We start from the raw sequence: 14,823 nt of genomic DNA, 5'->3' as shown, positions 1-14,823 counted from the left end.
AAGCTTCCCAACATAAACCGTTTCTCATGGTGCAGTGGAGTCAGGTGACCATATGCACAGCAAGAATGGAGCTGCAAGATGCATCAGAAAGCTAATCTCTGATGCCAGCTACTACGTAGACAGGTGGCAAGAAAGGTGACATAATGACGGCAATTTAACAAAACACAGAGCAACGAGCAACCAAAAATCAAGACTAGATATTGTGGGCAACAAATGAGACCGATTACTCAAGGAGAATTATGCATTTAAGTGGATGCTGTGATGAAAAACGTACATGCCAAGCATATCTATCTTTTTAAAAGTTTTAGAAAATATAGGAAAATTGTAAACAGTGGAAACATAGGGTGTTTATACATTTGGTTTAAAGTTGGAGAATATTTCTGCATTGTATTGCTCAAAAATCCTTGTCGTTGAAAGTAAAACTAGTTGTCTGCAGCATCCAAACAAGATGATGAAAGGAAAGAATAAGGAATGTTCTTCACAGGTCACTGCACCAGAATAAAAAATATGGCAAAAACCCTTGTAAAATGTACTAAATTCAGACGACAAGATTTAATAACTTTTGGCAAAGCAACTCTACCTGGCTAAATTATACTACTTCACATTCTACTTATTTGTCAAATGTTCTTAAAGGACATACGCACATTTTGCCACTGCAATTGATGCTACTAATGCACCCGTTCCTGACCTTTAATGGGAAATAGCCAAGAGGAACTCAGCTTCTGTGGAAGACTGAACAGATAACATCCCTAAACTGAAATGTCTATCCATTTCCTTCCATGGGTGCTGCCCGATCCACCGAGTTTCTTTAGCAATTTGTTTTTTTGCACAAGTTTCCAGCATCTGCCGTCTCTTTCAACTCTATAGGAAATAGCCACATGAGTTCAGTTCTCACTTCTGAAACAGATTCACAACCTGGTCTAAATCGTGCTGCCTCTGGACATCAAGCCCCAGGTGTAAAACCATACTGAAATATTGCCGCAGTTTTCCACACGTCAAGTCTGCTCGTCACCCTCAGCTCTGCTGTTCATTTCTGATAGAGCCACAATAAAAACAAATTATATTTGATGTTCAGGCTTCCAACTATCCAGCAAACTGCCCCAGTCAGTGGAGTTTAGCATGCAGATGACAATGCAGTTTTCTAATACTGTGTGGATTTAAATAAATTCTTTATCCTGATCTTTTAAGCACTGGCTTTAGGACTAAAATGGTATACATAGAAAATTGTTTGCATTTATTATTCCGATCTAGAAAGAAGCAGATTGCATTACAAACTGGCACGAAAATAAAGGTTCTTCCAAGGCAAGACAGGTGTTAAAACCCAATCCCTTTATCTTCTATCTTACACGTGTAAAAACAACACAAAAGCTGAAGGAACACCCCTCACCTGCAATTATATTTAGGACAAGATTAAATATTTAAAAAGCCAGGTCTACTCATTATGCATGACAGAAGGCTGTGACAACATCTAGAACATGACAGCCGAGCAAGAATGGCTAAAACTCACCAAATCTTATCATTTATGATGGAGTAAAAGTTACGACGCTTAAAATCTAACTTTGATACAAGAATCTTCAGCCGCGGGACAAGACCGCGAGTCCAAATGCCTCTCTTTTCAAATATCATCTCTGCCATCTCCTGCTTTTCTACACTGAACTCAATTGTATTCTGAACACATTTAAACCACCTGCTTCAATGTCGCTTCCCGGGAGATTTATGCCACCACCGTTGGTTGCAAAACAATTCTACTCTTGATCTAAGCGTGCTAATTTTAGCTTGTTCTTTGGCTACTGAACACATTATTTAAGTGGGAAAGGTACCATCGGCTTGGTCAACCCCCGCCATTTTAACTATTCCACTGACTGAACTTGGTAACATACTTGCTCGGTCACCTCCAAATTCCCCTTTGGTCCAAGAATATTGGCCCCATAATTCGGTGAGCACAAATGAAGTGAACAGCGAAAATCCTCAACAAAGCTCAATTCTCCTGGGCTATACTTTGTGACCTATTCCATCTGTCATAACAGCTGCAGCCAGCACCACTACATTGCTATTATTTTACGCCAGTGTTAAGCATTATGATCCACCCCCAAACCATTCACTACCCCTTTACATCCTCATAAACTTATGAACCAAGCTAAAGCGTGCAGCATTCAGAACAGGTCAAATGACAACTGGAGTACATTGAACAGTATCGCACAGGAACAGGCCCTTCGGCCCACATTGTGTGCAATGACCATGATGCTAAATCTAATCCCATTTGCCTACATATGATCGATATGCCACAATTTCCTGCCTATCTAAAAGCCTGTTAAAAGTCACTATATTGTATGCATATACCGGCCACCCAACAATGTGTTCTAAGCCCATATTACTGTGCAAAACAAAGTCTGCCCCACACATCTCCCTCAAACTTTCTCCCTCTCACCTTCACCCTAGGCACAAAATGCTGGAATAACTCAGCGGGACAGGCAGCATCTGGAGAGAAGGAATGGGTGACATTTCGGGTCGAGACCCATCTTCAGACCCGAAACGTCACCCGTTCCTTCTCTCCAGAGTTGCCACCTGTCCCGCTGAGTTTTTCCAGCATTTTGTGTCTGTATTCAATTTAAACCAGCATCTGCAGTTCTTTCCTTCACCCTAAGCACCCCTTTTTATTACTCCCTTTTACTTTATCTATACCTCTCAATATTATAAACCTCTTAAGGTTATCGATAGCCTTGATGCTCCAGAAAAAGCTGTCCAACCTCTCCTTACTTCTCGCTAATTTTTCTAATCCAAGCAACATTCTTGTAAGCCTCACGCACATTCTCCAAAGCCTCCACATTCTGTCTGTAATACAGTGACTAGAACGGAACATAATATTTCAAACATTGCCCAAACAAAGTTTTATGCAACTGCAACGTGATTACATGACTTTTATATTCAATGTCCCAACTGATGAAACCAGGCATGTCATATTCTTTCCATGTCACCCTATTGACTTGTATTGCCACTCTCAGGGACCTTTAGACTTCACCCAAGACACCTCCGTATAGCAATGGTCTCAAATGTTGAATTCTGACAATCGTCTACACTGCAAACTTACTAATCAGCACACGATCATTTTTGTCCAACTCATTTACATATACCATAAAGAGACACCCCTGCATAACACCGCTGGTCGTATAACTCAAGGCAGACACAATCCACCGTCATAACCCAATTTTGAATCCAATCCAGCAAATCACCATGGATTCCATGCATTTTCATCTTACTGAACAGCTAGCATAAGGGACCATATCAAATGTCTTTCAACATCCATGAGAGAACATCCATTACTACCCTAGCCTCAAAAAACTAATTGTATGAAAGACATGACCTGCCTCATACAAAGCCATAGACAAAAAAAAATTCAGGAGTAACTCAGCGGGACAGGCAGCCTTTCTGAATAGAAGGAATGGGTGACGTTTTGTGCAGAGACCCTTCTTCAGACTGAGAGTCAAACGAGACAATAAAAGAGATGAGGATCAAGGAAATGTAGAATAGATCATTGTTAGCTAGAAAAAGGTGACAACAAAGCAAACAGAGATAAAATGTAATCTGGGACAATAAGACTGGTCAGAGAACTGAGAAGGAGGAGGGATGGAGAGAAAGAGAAAGCACGGGTTATTTGAAGTTAGAGGTCAATATTCATACCGCTGGGGTGTGAGCTGCCCAAGTAAAATATGAGGTGCTGTTCCTCCAATTTGCGCTGGGCCTCACTCTGACAATGGAGGCCCAGGACAGAAAGGTCGATGTGGGAATGGGAGGGGGAGTTAAAGTGTTTAGCAACCGGCAGGTCAAGTAGGTTGAGGTGGACTGAATGGAGGTGTTCAGCAAAACGATCACTGAGCCTGCTCTTGGTCTCGCCGATATATGGGAGTCCACACCAGGAACCACGGATACAGTAGATGAGGTTGGAGGTGTAATTGAACCTCTGCCTCACCTGCAAAGACTGCTGGGGTCCATGGACGGAGTCGAGGGAGGAGGTATAGGGACAGGTGTTTCAGCTCCTGTAATTGCAAGGGAAGGTTCCTGGGGCGGGAGTGGTTGGGTGAGAAGGGATGTGTTAACCAGGGAGTTGCGGAGGGAACGGTCTCCGCGGAAAGGGGTGGAGATGGAAAGATGCGGCTAATGACGAGATCCTGTTGGAGGTGGCTAAAATGTAGGATTCTGTGCTCTTTGTGACGGCTGATGGGGTGGAAGGTGGTGGCTCGGAGGACTCTGTTCCTGTTGCGACTCATGGTCAGCTCGACATAGACTACAAGACCTACACCCAAACCAATTAGGAGCAGACGAGGGCTTTCGATCCAATTTGTGATCCCAGCTACAAAGACAGATGTATACAGCAATTTGTTCTTCCCCCGCACAATTAAAGCATGGAATAATCTCCACCCAACTATAGTTACCCAGCCAGATACAACTAAATTTAAAGTAGCTCTTTCTTCCTAATAACCATTTCTGGATTAAGCCCTCCCTTCACCACCTCCAGTTTAAATTCCATTTGGAATATTTTAGAGGACCAAGAAACCAAGAAGAAGGGGAGGGGGAAGTAAGAGTGGAGCTGCAGGATATCAAGGAGACCCTAGAGAGGGCCTCATCTATGATGGAAGAGGGAAATCCCCTTCCCTAAAGAATGAGGACATCTCAGATGTCCTGGTATGGAGCACCTCATCTTGGGCGAAATAAAGGAATTGGGGGATGGGGATAGAGTCTTTGTAGGAGGCAGGGTGGGAAGAGGTGTAGTCTAGATAGCTGTGGGAGTCAGGAGGTTTATAACAAATGTCATTCGATAGTCTATCTTCTGTGATGGAGACGGTGATATCAACGGTAGGGTGATGTCGGAGATGGTCCAAGTGAATTTGAGTGCAGGATGGAAATTAGTAGTGAAGTAACAAAGCCATGCTGACTATCCCTAATATGCCCATGCTTTTCCAAATGTGTGTTAAATCCTTTCTCCAATAATACCCTCCTTCAATAAGTTCCCTACAAATGATGCAAGGCTTTCTGGCACCCAATTTCCTGGATTATCCCTATCACCCTTCTTAAACACGAGGATAACAAGATCTTTGTCAAAGCCTTAATCTTCCCATGCCTCTCAATAACCCAAGATGGATCTCATCAGGACTTGGAGACTTACCCACCTTCAGGCTCTTCACGAGACCCAATACCATTACATTAAATCACAAAATGCCCTGGCATAAAAGCGTACCCCACATTAATCTCACTGCAACTTTTGATTAATATTAATGCAGAGTACTTTTGTACCTTGCTTACTTCTTCTGGTTCCTGGCATAAATGTCCTTCTTTGGCCTAAAGTGATCCTACCCTCTCCCTAACAAACCCATTCATTAAACAGGTGTAAAATGCCTTTGGATTTCCTTAACACGACATGTCAATGATATGTTATGGCCCCTTTTGGCCCTACTGATTCGCTGTGTGAGTTCTTCTCTACCGAGGTATTATAGAAATAAACAACGTGAGCTGCAACACTGTGTAGCTAGATAACTATCATAGTTTGGGGATGTCAGTGTCAAGAGAAAGTCTTACCTCCATCTTCCAGTTGTCTCTTTTGACCAACAAATCCAAATTCTGGTGTGCTGTGGTTTACCGTTGTGGCAGTGTCACCTCCAATTTTAGCAGCTATCTGCAGATTCATTAAAAGTCACAGTCAGTCATTCAGGGAAAAGTACCATTTGCTGGAAGCTCAAAACACTTGGAACTGAGGCGCAGCGTTCTCCAGTCAGGCAGTTCTGCTTTAAACCATATGGATAAAACCTGCCACCTGCAGGAACCTTAGCCTCGCCCTTTCCAACTAGGACCAGAAGAAACACTGATCGCATAATCACAAAAAAAAAAAATCACTTCCGAAAAAATGGGTTGAAAAGTTGCAAATGTGTACTGCACTAAAATTAGACATATAACCCTAATTAATTCACCTTCCTGAGTTTAATTATTCCATTAGGTATATCATTTACATGGCAACCATAAGAGATAACTGCAAAAACATCAGCCCTTAATATGTTGAGATGCTAAACATAACCAGAAACGTTTCAAAGCAACTTCTCACTTCAAGTCGTGAATATTAAAAAGTTAACGAGTGCTGCCCATGAGCAAACAGCAGCTTTTCCACGGTACTTACTCGCACAAAATTCAAAGAAAAGCAATGCTAAATAATCCTATGGGATAAGTGATAAAGCACGTACCAAACACAAACATGGTCAGTGCACATCGACAGAGTTTTCAAGCTGGGATGACACTAATATAATGCAACAGGAATTGAATGTGAAGGCAACGGTGAAGATAAGTACTTCCTATCACTTCCCAAATCTGCTGCTGGCACAAAAGATGCATCATGCATCAAGCAGAGAAATTGTTTTCCTTTCCTTTTCACTTCCCTGATCTATACCAACTGCTAAAAATGAATGTGCAAGAACATCTGCTGAAGCGATAACACATCTCGGGTTTGAACATTCACACTGCAGCACCACACAAAATATAATAGTTGCTTGCATTAGATGGCATTCAATGCCTGTTATACAATATTTTATGTCTTACTAACACAGCTATCATCTCACCTGGACAATGCCAAATATCCATTTATCAGACATGATCTATAATCCAGACAGCCCCAACACCAATGGTACCAAACTTGACCAAAAGTCCTACGAAGATGTGTACCTGCAGCATCAAACGTCAACAAGGACTACAACTGAACAAGCATCAGCAACCAAGCAATAAAAATAGATTTTTAAGGATAGTACTGACAGGGCTGACATCGAAATTCTTTCCCTCCTTCAAGGTGACAGAATAGAACGGGTTCCAAGTTACCGGCCTTGAACCGATTTGGATAGAAGTTTGGTCAATTTCTGGCCAACTAAACAACCCATCGTATATGCAAGAAACGCATGTTTTCTGATTTATTTCTCGCCGCAATCATACAGACAAGATAGAAATTTGCTGTGAAGGAAGCTGTGAAAACAAAAAAAAACATTGAGATAATAGCTTCAACTAGTACATGGCCTTTAAATGAATCTCCCCATCTGCTTGGATTGATGCATTCCTTCATTCCATCTAATTTTTTTTCCCAATACACAGCCTTACACAGCCATTCAACCAAGCAATCAGTTAATGGGTGATGTCTAAGCTGCATCCAAAACATCTTCAGATCTTCAAAAGTGTACGATTTTATTTTGAAAGTTAAATTATGGCTTCTTGGCTGATAGTTTTATATTGTACCTCAATCTGGTCAATTTTCTCATATTTAAAACACATTTTCTATATTTGAGCTGCTGAACATGTCATGTTCTGACCCTATTTCAGTACAGCAAATGTCCATATGGCGAGAATGAGAAACCTGTGCCAGACAGGCATACTTTTAGGAATGAAGAAAATCTTAAGTTTGTATTAACATTCACTCACTACGAACATCACCTAATTCTGGACCAAATATAATAAATGCACGCAATGAGACATCTGCCAAAAAATTTAGGAACAACGAACTATTGCTTCAATACTCAAAATGTGTAAAAATGAGAACACATTAATCGTTCTGCGAGTTTACTCAACATATGTTATTAACTGGCTGTTCTAAGGAAGGGTCAGGCAATGACTACCTTCAATTCCCTGTCTGGAAACTTACTCGTCATATTCACCTACATTACCATTGCCATCCATCACACATTCAACCTACCATCAGATGGTTATCCTGCAGCAAATGGCTCACTCCTGACACCTCAGAGTTATCCACTATGACCACATCTATAGTGGAGTGGGATGTGCAGCTTCAACAGAAGCAGCTCAATACCATACAAATAATACTACTTTGTTGTCAACCCTTCATGCCCCTTAAATATTAATTTGCACCATCACTGGTATGCAGGGGCTGCATTAAACACTATGTGTTACAGTTTTCACCACGGATTTTGCCAACTATTTCTCATCCACAGAGTATTCTAACAAATACTTTAAAAAGTGTACGGTGGAGAGTAGACTGGCTGGTTGCATTGTGGCCTGCATTGGAAATTTAAATCAAGTACAGGTACTACCTCCACATTATCAAAAGGATCTACAGGAACTGTTGCCTCAAGTTTAAATACACCACAACACTCTCTTCTCACTGCTATCATTGGAAATGTGGTACAGGAGTCTGAGAGACATTACCTCCAAGTTCAAGAACAACTTCTTCCAATTAACCACCAGGTTCTTGAATCATCTCACACAATCCTGCCTCAGGACCAAGCCACTACTTTGCTCTACTATGGTTGCTCCAAGTACCATAATTTAGAATAACTAATGATTTATTGCTTATTATATGGTTGTGTCAAATATACCTGTAAAACTGCAGTAAAACATTTATCGCCCATTCCATAGGACAACTAAACACACTTCTACCACTAGATACATCATCCTTTTCCAGTATGCCAAATGGACTTTACTCCACACTCCAATACCCATTCGCATTCTCACAGAACCTTTCCATGCAGTGAAAATTTCAATGTCTCATTTTGCCTGCTCCCAATTTACAAGAGCCCTAATCCACATACCAGGTGAAGTATCACCAAAGTACGTCACATTCCCATGACGTACTTTGTAGGTTGTTATAGATTAATATTAGATAACTGTGTCATGTCTCCGTGTAAGCCATCTACTGTAGCCGATGTAACTGCTTGTGCTGAAAATCAGACATAAAACGCTGGGAACATTTAGCACGTCACACTACAAATGTGGAACAGCATTAACATTTACGGTCAATTAATTCTAAGGGGAGGCTGAAACTTACTTCTTTGGAGAGTGACCTTGTTGAACAATACAAAATCATGCAGGACATGAATAAAGTGAACAGTCTTTTCCCCCGGTGTAGAAGATTATACAACTTGAGAGCATGAAGGCATATGGTGGCATGGGAGAGATTTAAATGGGACCTCAGGGGATGTTGTCACTGAGGGTAGTCTGTATTTGGAATGCACTGCCAGCTATAGTTATGGAAAATTAAATAATTACGACTTGAAATGACATTTGGTCAGATGTACGGATAGGAAAGGTTGAGGGATACGTGTCAAATGGAACCAGCCCAGAAAGTCAACTTTGTTGGCATGATCAAGTTGGGACTAAAGGGCCAATTTCTAAGCTGCGTAGCTCTATGATTCTATAACTATGATCTTTTCATCAGAACTGGAAACATTGTCCTACATGAAACATTATGTATTTATCTTTCCTGATAAACTGAGCATTTCCAACACTTTGAGTTTTTGTCCACTGTCTCCCAATTGCTCCCAAACATTTGGGCAGACATCTAAGGGCAATAGAATTCTTTACTGGACATTTGCTAATAACAGTTTTTAGCAGGCATCTAATAATATGACTATAAAAGTGGGGTGGGAGATTGCAACCTTCACGTGGTCCACCCTGTTTCAACGAATGCAATCAACCTGGCGTGCACAAGCAGAAGATCAAACAGAACGAGTTGTCTTGCAACATCAGGCTGTGCACGCCATACGCAAGAAGAAGAAGACTATAAAAGTCGACATCCCACCGTTCCTGGTAGGATTTGAACTCTTGGCCCTCGGGATTGCCATTCCAGTAATATAACCATTATGCCCTAAACTAGTCAAGTCTAACACAGATTTAAAAGGGAAGTGCTGGCACTAAAGCACAGTTCCAATGTTACCTGATTGAGCACCACTTATCTGACCACCCCATTGATAAAAACTACAAAGATAAGGGGATATCACAAAAGCTTATTAGTCACAACAACTGAAAAGAATGCAGATAACTCAGAAACCTGCTCATATGATGCTTAGTAGTTGAATTACTAAATATTCACCTTGGGAACATGAACGCAGGGTCCTTCCACCCACAGATCAAGCAGTGCATTTAACTTCAGAGGAAGAACAAGCCAAGAATAAATGACGGAAACACGGATCAATCTGCTTGCTGGAGCAGACATGGTGACAGTAAGGGGATGGGGAAGAAAGTGAGGAGAAAGTCATATCTTGTATTGTCAGATCGGATAAATAGGGTTATGGGAGATCCATGGAACAAAATGAATTTGGCATTCATGTCTATTTGCCAATCTTGTCCCATATCTTCGTTTAAGAACAATAAAAACTATGTATTGCAGCACATTGGCATCACACTCCAATAAGACACAGGCATTTGACAAGGAGCTTCAGGAAACACAGTCAATCAACTTTTTTGGAGTTGATAAGAAACAATCAGCTGCACTAACAGCACGCCACTCTATGTTGATCAATAGACTAAAATATTGCTGAATTGGAAGATGATTCTCCAAACTTTCATTCTTGTCTGGACATCCCACATCAGCTCAACACTAAAAGGAATTTAATAAGCAACAAGACATAAAATACAAAGAGACAATCTGCATCCAGAAATGCTTATAAACCTCTTTTACTCTTCATCAATGACTCCATAGGTTTGCGTTTATGCCATAAAAGTAAATGACGAGGAACTTCAGTTTAGTCAGCAGCAGCAACAACACAAAGGTCTTCAGCATTCCTAGTTAGGGACAAAGTGAGAAAACAATAAACAGCTACTGAAATGAAATTCTCTCACTTCTCCTCGGCAAGCACCCAATCAGTTGCAAACAGAGCCAGGCTCTGACAAGGTATCCGTGGGCAAATTACAGGACATAAGTTATGGATTCTGGCTCAATTCATTACATAAATGTATAATCGATCAACAGATAATGTATATCCGTCAAAATGTTTCTCAAAGTAAGACAGATGCGACCATTGTCATTTAGTTTTAGGGAAAATATTACACCTGCCAGTGAAGATATTGCAGACCTCACATCCAAGTTAAATAGTGGGGTGAGGAAATGCTGAATTCCAGTGCTGAATGGCATTTAGTAGCAGCATTAAAGTTGAGCAGCAACAGAATTGAACTCTATTCAGTTCAAAGTGCAAAGCATTTACTTGCAGTTTCTACAATGACAAATGTAGCAAAGATACCAATATTTGTCAAATTGTCTCAATGTAAATTTTAGTTGAGACAACATTTGGGTGATGTAGAGTAGGGTTAGTGGCGTGCTCAAAAGCCATGAAAGCCTCACTGCATTTGCAGTTATTTCTACTAGTTAATAAATCTGACTCAAGATTCACTGTACAATTTGCAGATGCAGTCAAACAGAGGCCACCTTCCAGTCAGCAGCCACTTTTTGAGAAGTATCTTTCTCCCTCTTATGACACAAGACATCTCCCCATCAGTAATAACAAAATCACCAGCCATCATCATTCTTCTGTGGCAAAAATACTGTGGTACAATCATTTCAAAGCGAGTTCTTCCATCTACTGCTCATCATTAAAATCAATTTATGCTCTTTTACAACTACTAAAAATTGTTCATTTTAATGTTCAATTCAATTCAGTTCAATTCAAAATGTTCATAAACATGTCATTTTTGGTTCAACACTAGGACTGTTGTTTCAGGACATGCTGCTAATGAGCTCAAATCTATCTCAAAATAATGTACCAAACATTGCCTGCTGCATGATCAGCACGAGGCCCCGGGTGTTAAATTGGACATCACCAATGGAAAGAATTAGGATAGTCAAAAGGTAGATTGGAACAGAAGTGCATGATTGCATGTTGAAGAATTCCAAAAGGTCAAATAAAAGACTAATTTCTTGCTCATCCCAAAAAACAATTCCTTCAATGTTCAGAAAATGTCATTAACCGCACAAATACTTACCTTCATGAAATGTACATAAATCAAGAATTTACTGCCGGGTTTGAGGAAATTCTATTTAGCACATGTAAAATTTGGCTAAAAGTTTTTCTTCCAAGATGTATTCAAGAGTTAGAGATATAGCTCTTAGGGCTAATGGAATCAAGGGATATGGGGAGAAAGCAGGTACAGGGTACTGATTTTGGATGATCAGCCATGTTCATATTGAATGGCAGTGCTGGCCCGAAGGACCAAAAGGCCTACTCCTGCATTCTATGTTTCTAAAACAAATGAAAAAGACCTAATAGGAAGGGGGGGGGAAAAGCACAAAAATTTGGGTTAATCCCAAAATGGGTGGCTGTCAAATTAGAATAATATCTATTCAAATAGAAATGGGCTTCTCAAATCCAAATCATCGTCACCGAATTTAATTCAAAAGATTTTCAATGTCCCATGAGTGAAAAACCCAATTTCAGGTATTACAAGCACCCCAAATCTGCAAAGGAAAGGAAAAGCTAGAAATATAACAGTGTCTCGTGGTTTCTGTCAAACAGCAACCAATAAAACAGACATAATATTTCAGCTGAAATGATGATTAACCAAGGATCCAAAACACAGAATCTCCTCTTTCAAATGTTCCTCTCCTCCTGAGTAGCCCAAAACCAGCTTTTCAGTTACACTCTTGGAGAAATTGAATATATTTTGAATATGGAATGACAACGATTCTGATTTGAAAGACCCGTTTCTAATTGAATAGACATCTATTCCGAAGAAGGGTCCGAACATGAAACTTTGGCTGCCAATTTCCATCCACATATGCGGAGTTCATCGAGCAGTTTCTATTTTTGATCAGGTTTCCTGCATCTGCAGTCTTTCATGTCGCCATATGTCATAGCAAAGTTCTAAACATGCTGGAAATGTGAAGTAAAATAGCAGAAAGTCAGGAAATACTAAACTGATCACGCAGAATATAAAGAGTGAAAAATAACTAACATTTTGGGTCAATTACCCTTCTACACAATTTATCAAAACGTCATCTGCCTGAAACATTATCTCTTGTACGTCTAACTGTGGATGTTACCTGAAGGTTGGAAAGAAAATTTCATTTATATTGCCCCTTGAAGTCGCCAAAATCATTCCGTGGGAACGTCACCACTGCAAATTCTAACAAAATAAAGCCAACAGCACCAGAGAGAGTTTTAGAACAATTGACCAAGACCTTAGATATTGAGGTTTAGGAATCAAGATCAAAAATGAGTTTTGAGGTGGAATTTAAGTTTGTGGCCTCAGCAGCTGAAATGCAATCTCAATAGATGGAGTTACCAAATTCAAGACTTTAATATTTAGCATCGCCTGCTTTTATTTCCAAAGGTGAAGTGCATTTTACATGAAAAAGTACCAAAGCTGATTTAAGCATCAGTGATGTTTACTGCAAGATCTACTTCAAATTTTAAGTGCAAAAAAATTTGCACGTAATTTTCGAAAATAAAATCCAATTTTAACCGGTGGAAGTGCTGAAGGACGAAGTGTGCGATGCAAAGCTTAGCGTGTAGGAAGAAACCGCAGATGCTGGTTTACACCGGAGGCGCAAAATGTTGGAGTAACTCAGCGGGACAGGCACTATATAAAAAAATCCTAGATGCAAAGCCTAGCGGTGTACTTTCAGCACCTTGGGGCCGTTAGGTGGGTGTGTGGGGAGGAAGGAGTGGGAAAGAGGGAGGGGATAAAGGTGGCAATTCATCTTTACCTACCCCAATATCCGGCGGTGTGGCCGCCTGGTCGGGCCAACAATGGGCGCATGGCCTACACCCGCAAGCCAGGGAAGGGAAAATTCCCGCTCTGTTTGCCGGGGCGGGGGGGGGGGGGGAAGGTCGCTAGCCCGGCTTCACCGACCCACCAAGATGGACACAAAAAGCTGGAGTAACTCAGCGGGGACAGGCAGAATCTTTGGTGAGAAGGAATGGGATGGAGACCCTTCTTCAGACTGAGAGTCAGGGGAGAGGGAGGTGGAAGGGGCAAGGTGTGGAAACGAGAGATCAAAGGGGAGGTTGCTGAAAGAAATGCAGAATGGTTCATTGTTAGCCATGGGGGAAGGTGACAAGGAGCATTACAATGGGTAAAATTAACCAGCAGGGCAGTGAAACTGCTCGGTGAACCAGGGTGAGTTGAAGTTGGATAAATCAATATTTGTCGGGCTTCATCGACCCGGGGGAGGGGGCGAGTGTGCGGCGGGGCTGGGGAGAGGCGCACTCCCAAGGCGCGGCCTAGTCATCCAGGCTTCTTCCTCACGCCGCACCTCCATTTTTTTGTTCCTTTTCCCCCCGGCGCCCACACACACACACACACATTCTCCCCACCATCTTGCTCCCGCTCCCCTCGCCTACCACTCACCTGGCGGGCCCGCTGCACAGCGTCGGCGAAGGCGTCGGGCTTTTTGAAGGAGGCGCCGCCCGCTCCGGGCCCGGCCGCGCCGGCACCCATGGCGTGCGGAGGCGCCGCACTAGCCGCCGCGAAATCCGCCATCGGGCCTCTCTTCTCTCCGCTGCTTCGGTGTGAGGTGATGTGAGTTGACGGGGGTCTGTGTGCTGCTGCTGCTCCCGCGCTTTATTCTACACCTTCTCCTCCCCAAGGGATGTGAGCGTGTTCCCTCACTCGGCGATCAGAGGCCCGGCCCGGCCGCCGCCAGCAGCAATGGCTCCCAACGCTCCCGCCTCGACGCCGCCGACACCGTGGGGGCGGGACCTGGGGGCCGCCGACACCGGGGGGGCGGGTCTTCACCGCCACCGCCGGCCAATCATCAGCCCCCTTCGTCACATCGCCGCCGATCGACATCACCACCAGCCAATCACCGGTGACCACACGTTGATCGGCATTCCCCTCGCCCAATGGGGAGGGGGAGGGCTGATCTGTGACGTCATCTGACTGGCGCGTCATCGGGTCGATTGGAACGCCTCCCCGCGGCCCAGATTTGATTGACGGCGGAACGAGCCAACAAGTGGATCGGTGAGACTGTGCAAGGCTGGAGAGCAATGTGTAGTTGCGGGTAGTATCTTTGGTTGCGGGAGCAAAATATATGCACACAGATACTAGGGTTTGGAGCTTGACTGTGCAGCT

The 14,823-nt window shown here is 42.4% G+C and overlaps 1 protein-coding gene across 6 annotated transcripts in view; it reads right to left on the bottom strand.

Moving 5' to 3' along the window:
• The window catches only part of LOC116991942 (KH-type splicing regulatory protein), a 43,385-nt gene extending 28,942 nt beyond the window's left edge, over positions 1–14,443 (bottom strand). For 4 of the 6 annotated variants that reach the window (XM_033050947.1, XM_033050949.1, XM_033050948.1 and 1 more), the window contains exons 1-2: positions 14,101–14,442; positions 5,572–5,668 (exon numbers count right to left, since the gene is read on the bottom strand). In XM_033050947.1, coding sequence (XP_032906838.1) covers positions 5,572–5,668; positions 14,101–14,232 — 229 coding nt within the window. In that variant the 5' untranslated portion in view covers positions 14,233–14,442. Of the gene's footprint in view, positions 1–5,571; positions 5,669–14,100 lie in introns of all 6 variants that reach the window. The other 2 variants (XM_033050951.1, XM_033050952.1) reach the window with 2 other exon arrangements.
• Between the last annotated feature and the right edge of the window lie 380 nt (positions 14,444–14,823).

This window comes from Amblyraja radiata, chromosome 35 (genome assembly GCF_010909765.2).
Source record: "Amblyraja radiata isolate CabotCenter1 chromosome 35, sAmbRad1.1.pri, whole genome shotgun sequence".
Classification (NCBI taxonomy): domain Eukaryota; kingdom Metazoa; phylum Chordata; class Chondrichthyes; order Rajiformes; family Rajidae; genus Amblyraja; species Amblyraja radiata.
Note: the sequence above shows the minus strand (reverse complement) of the source record. Positions and strands in the feature narration are given on the sequence as shown.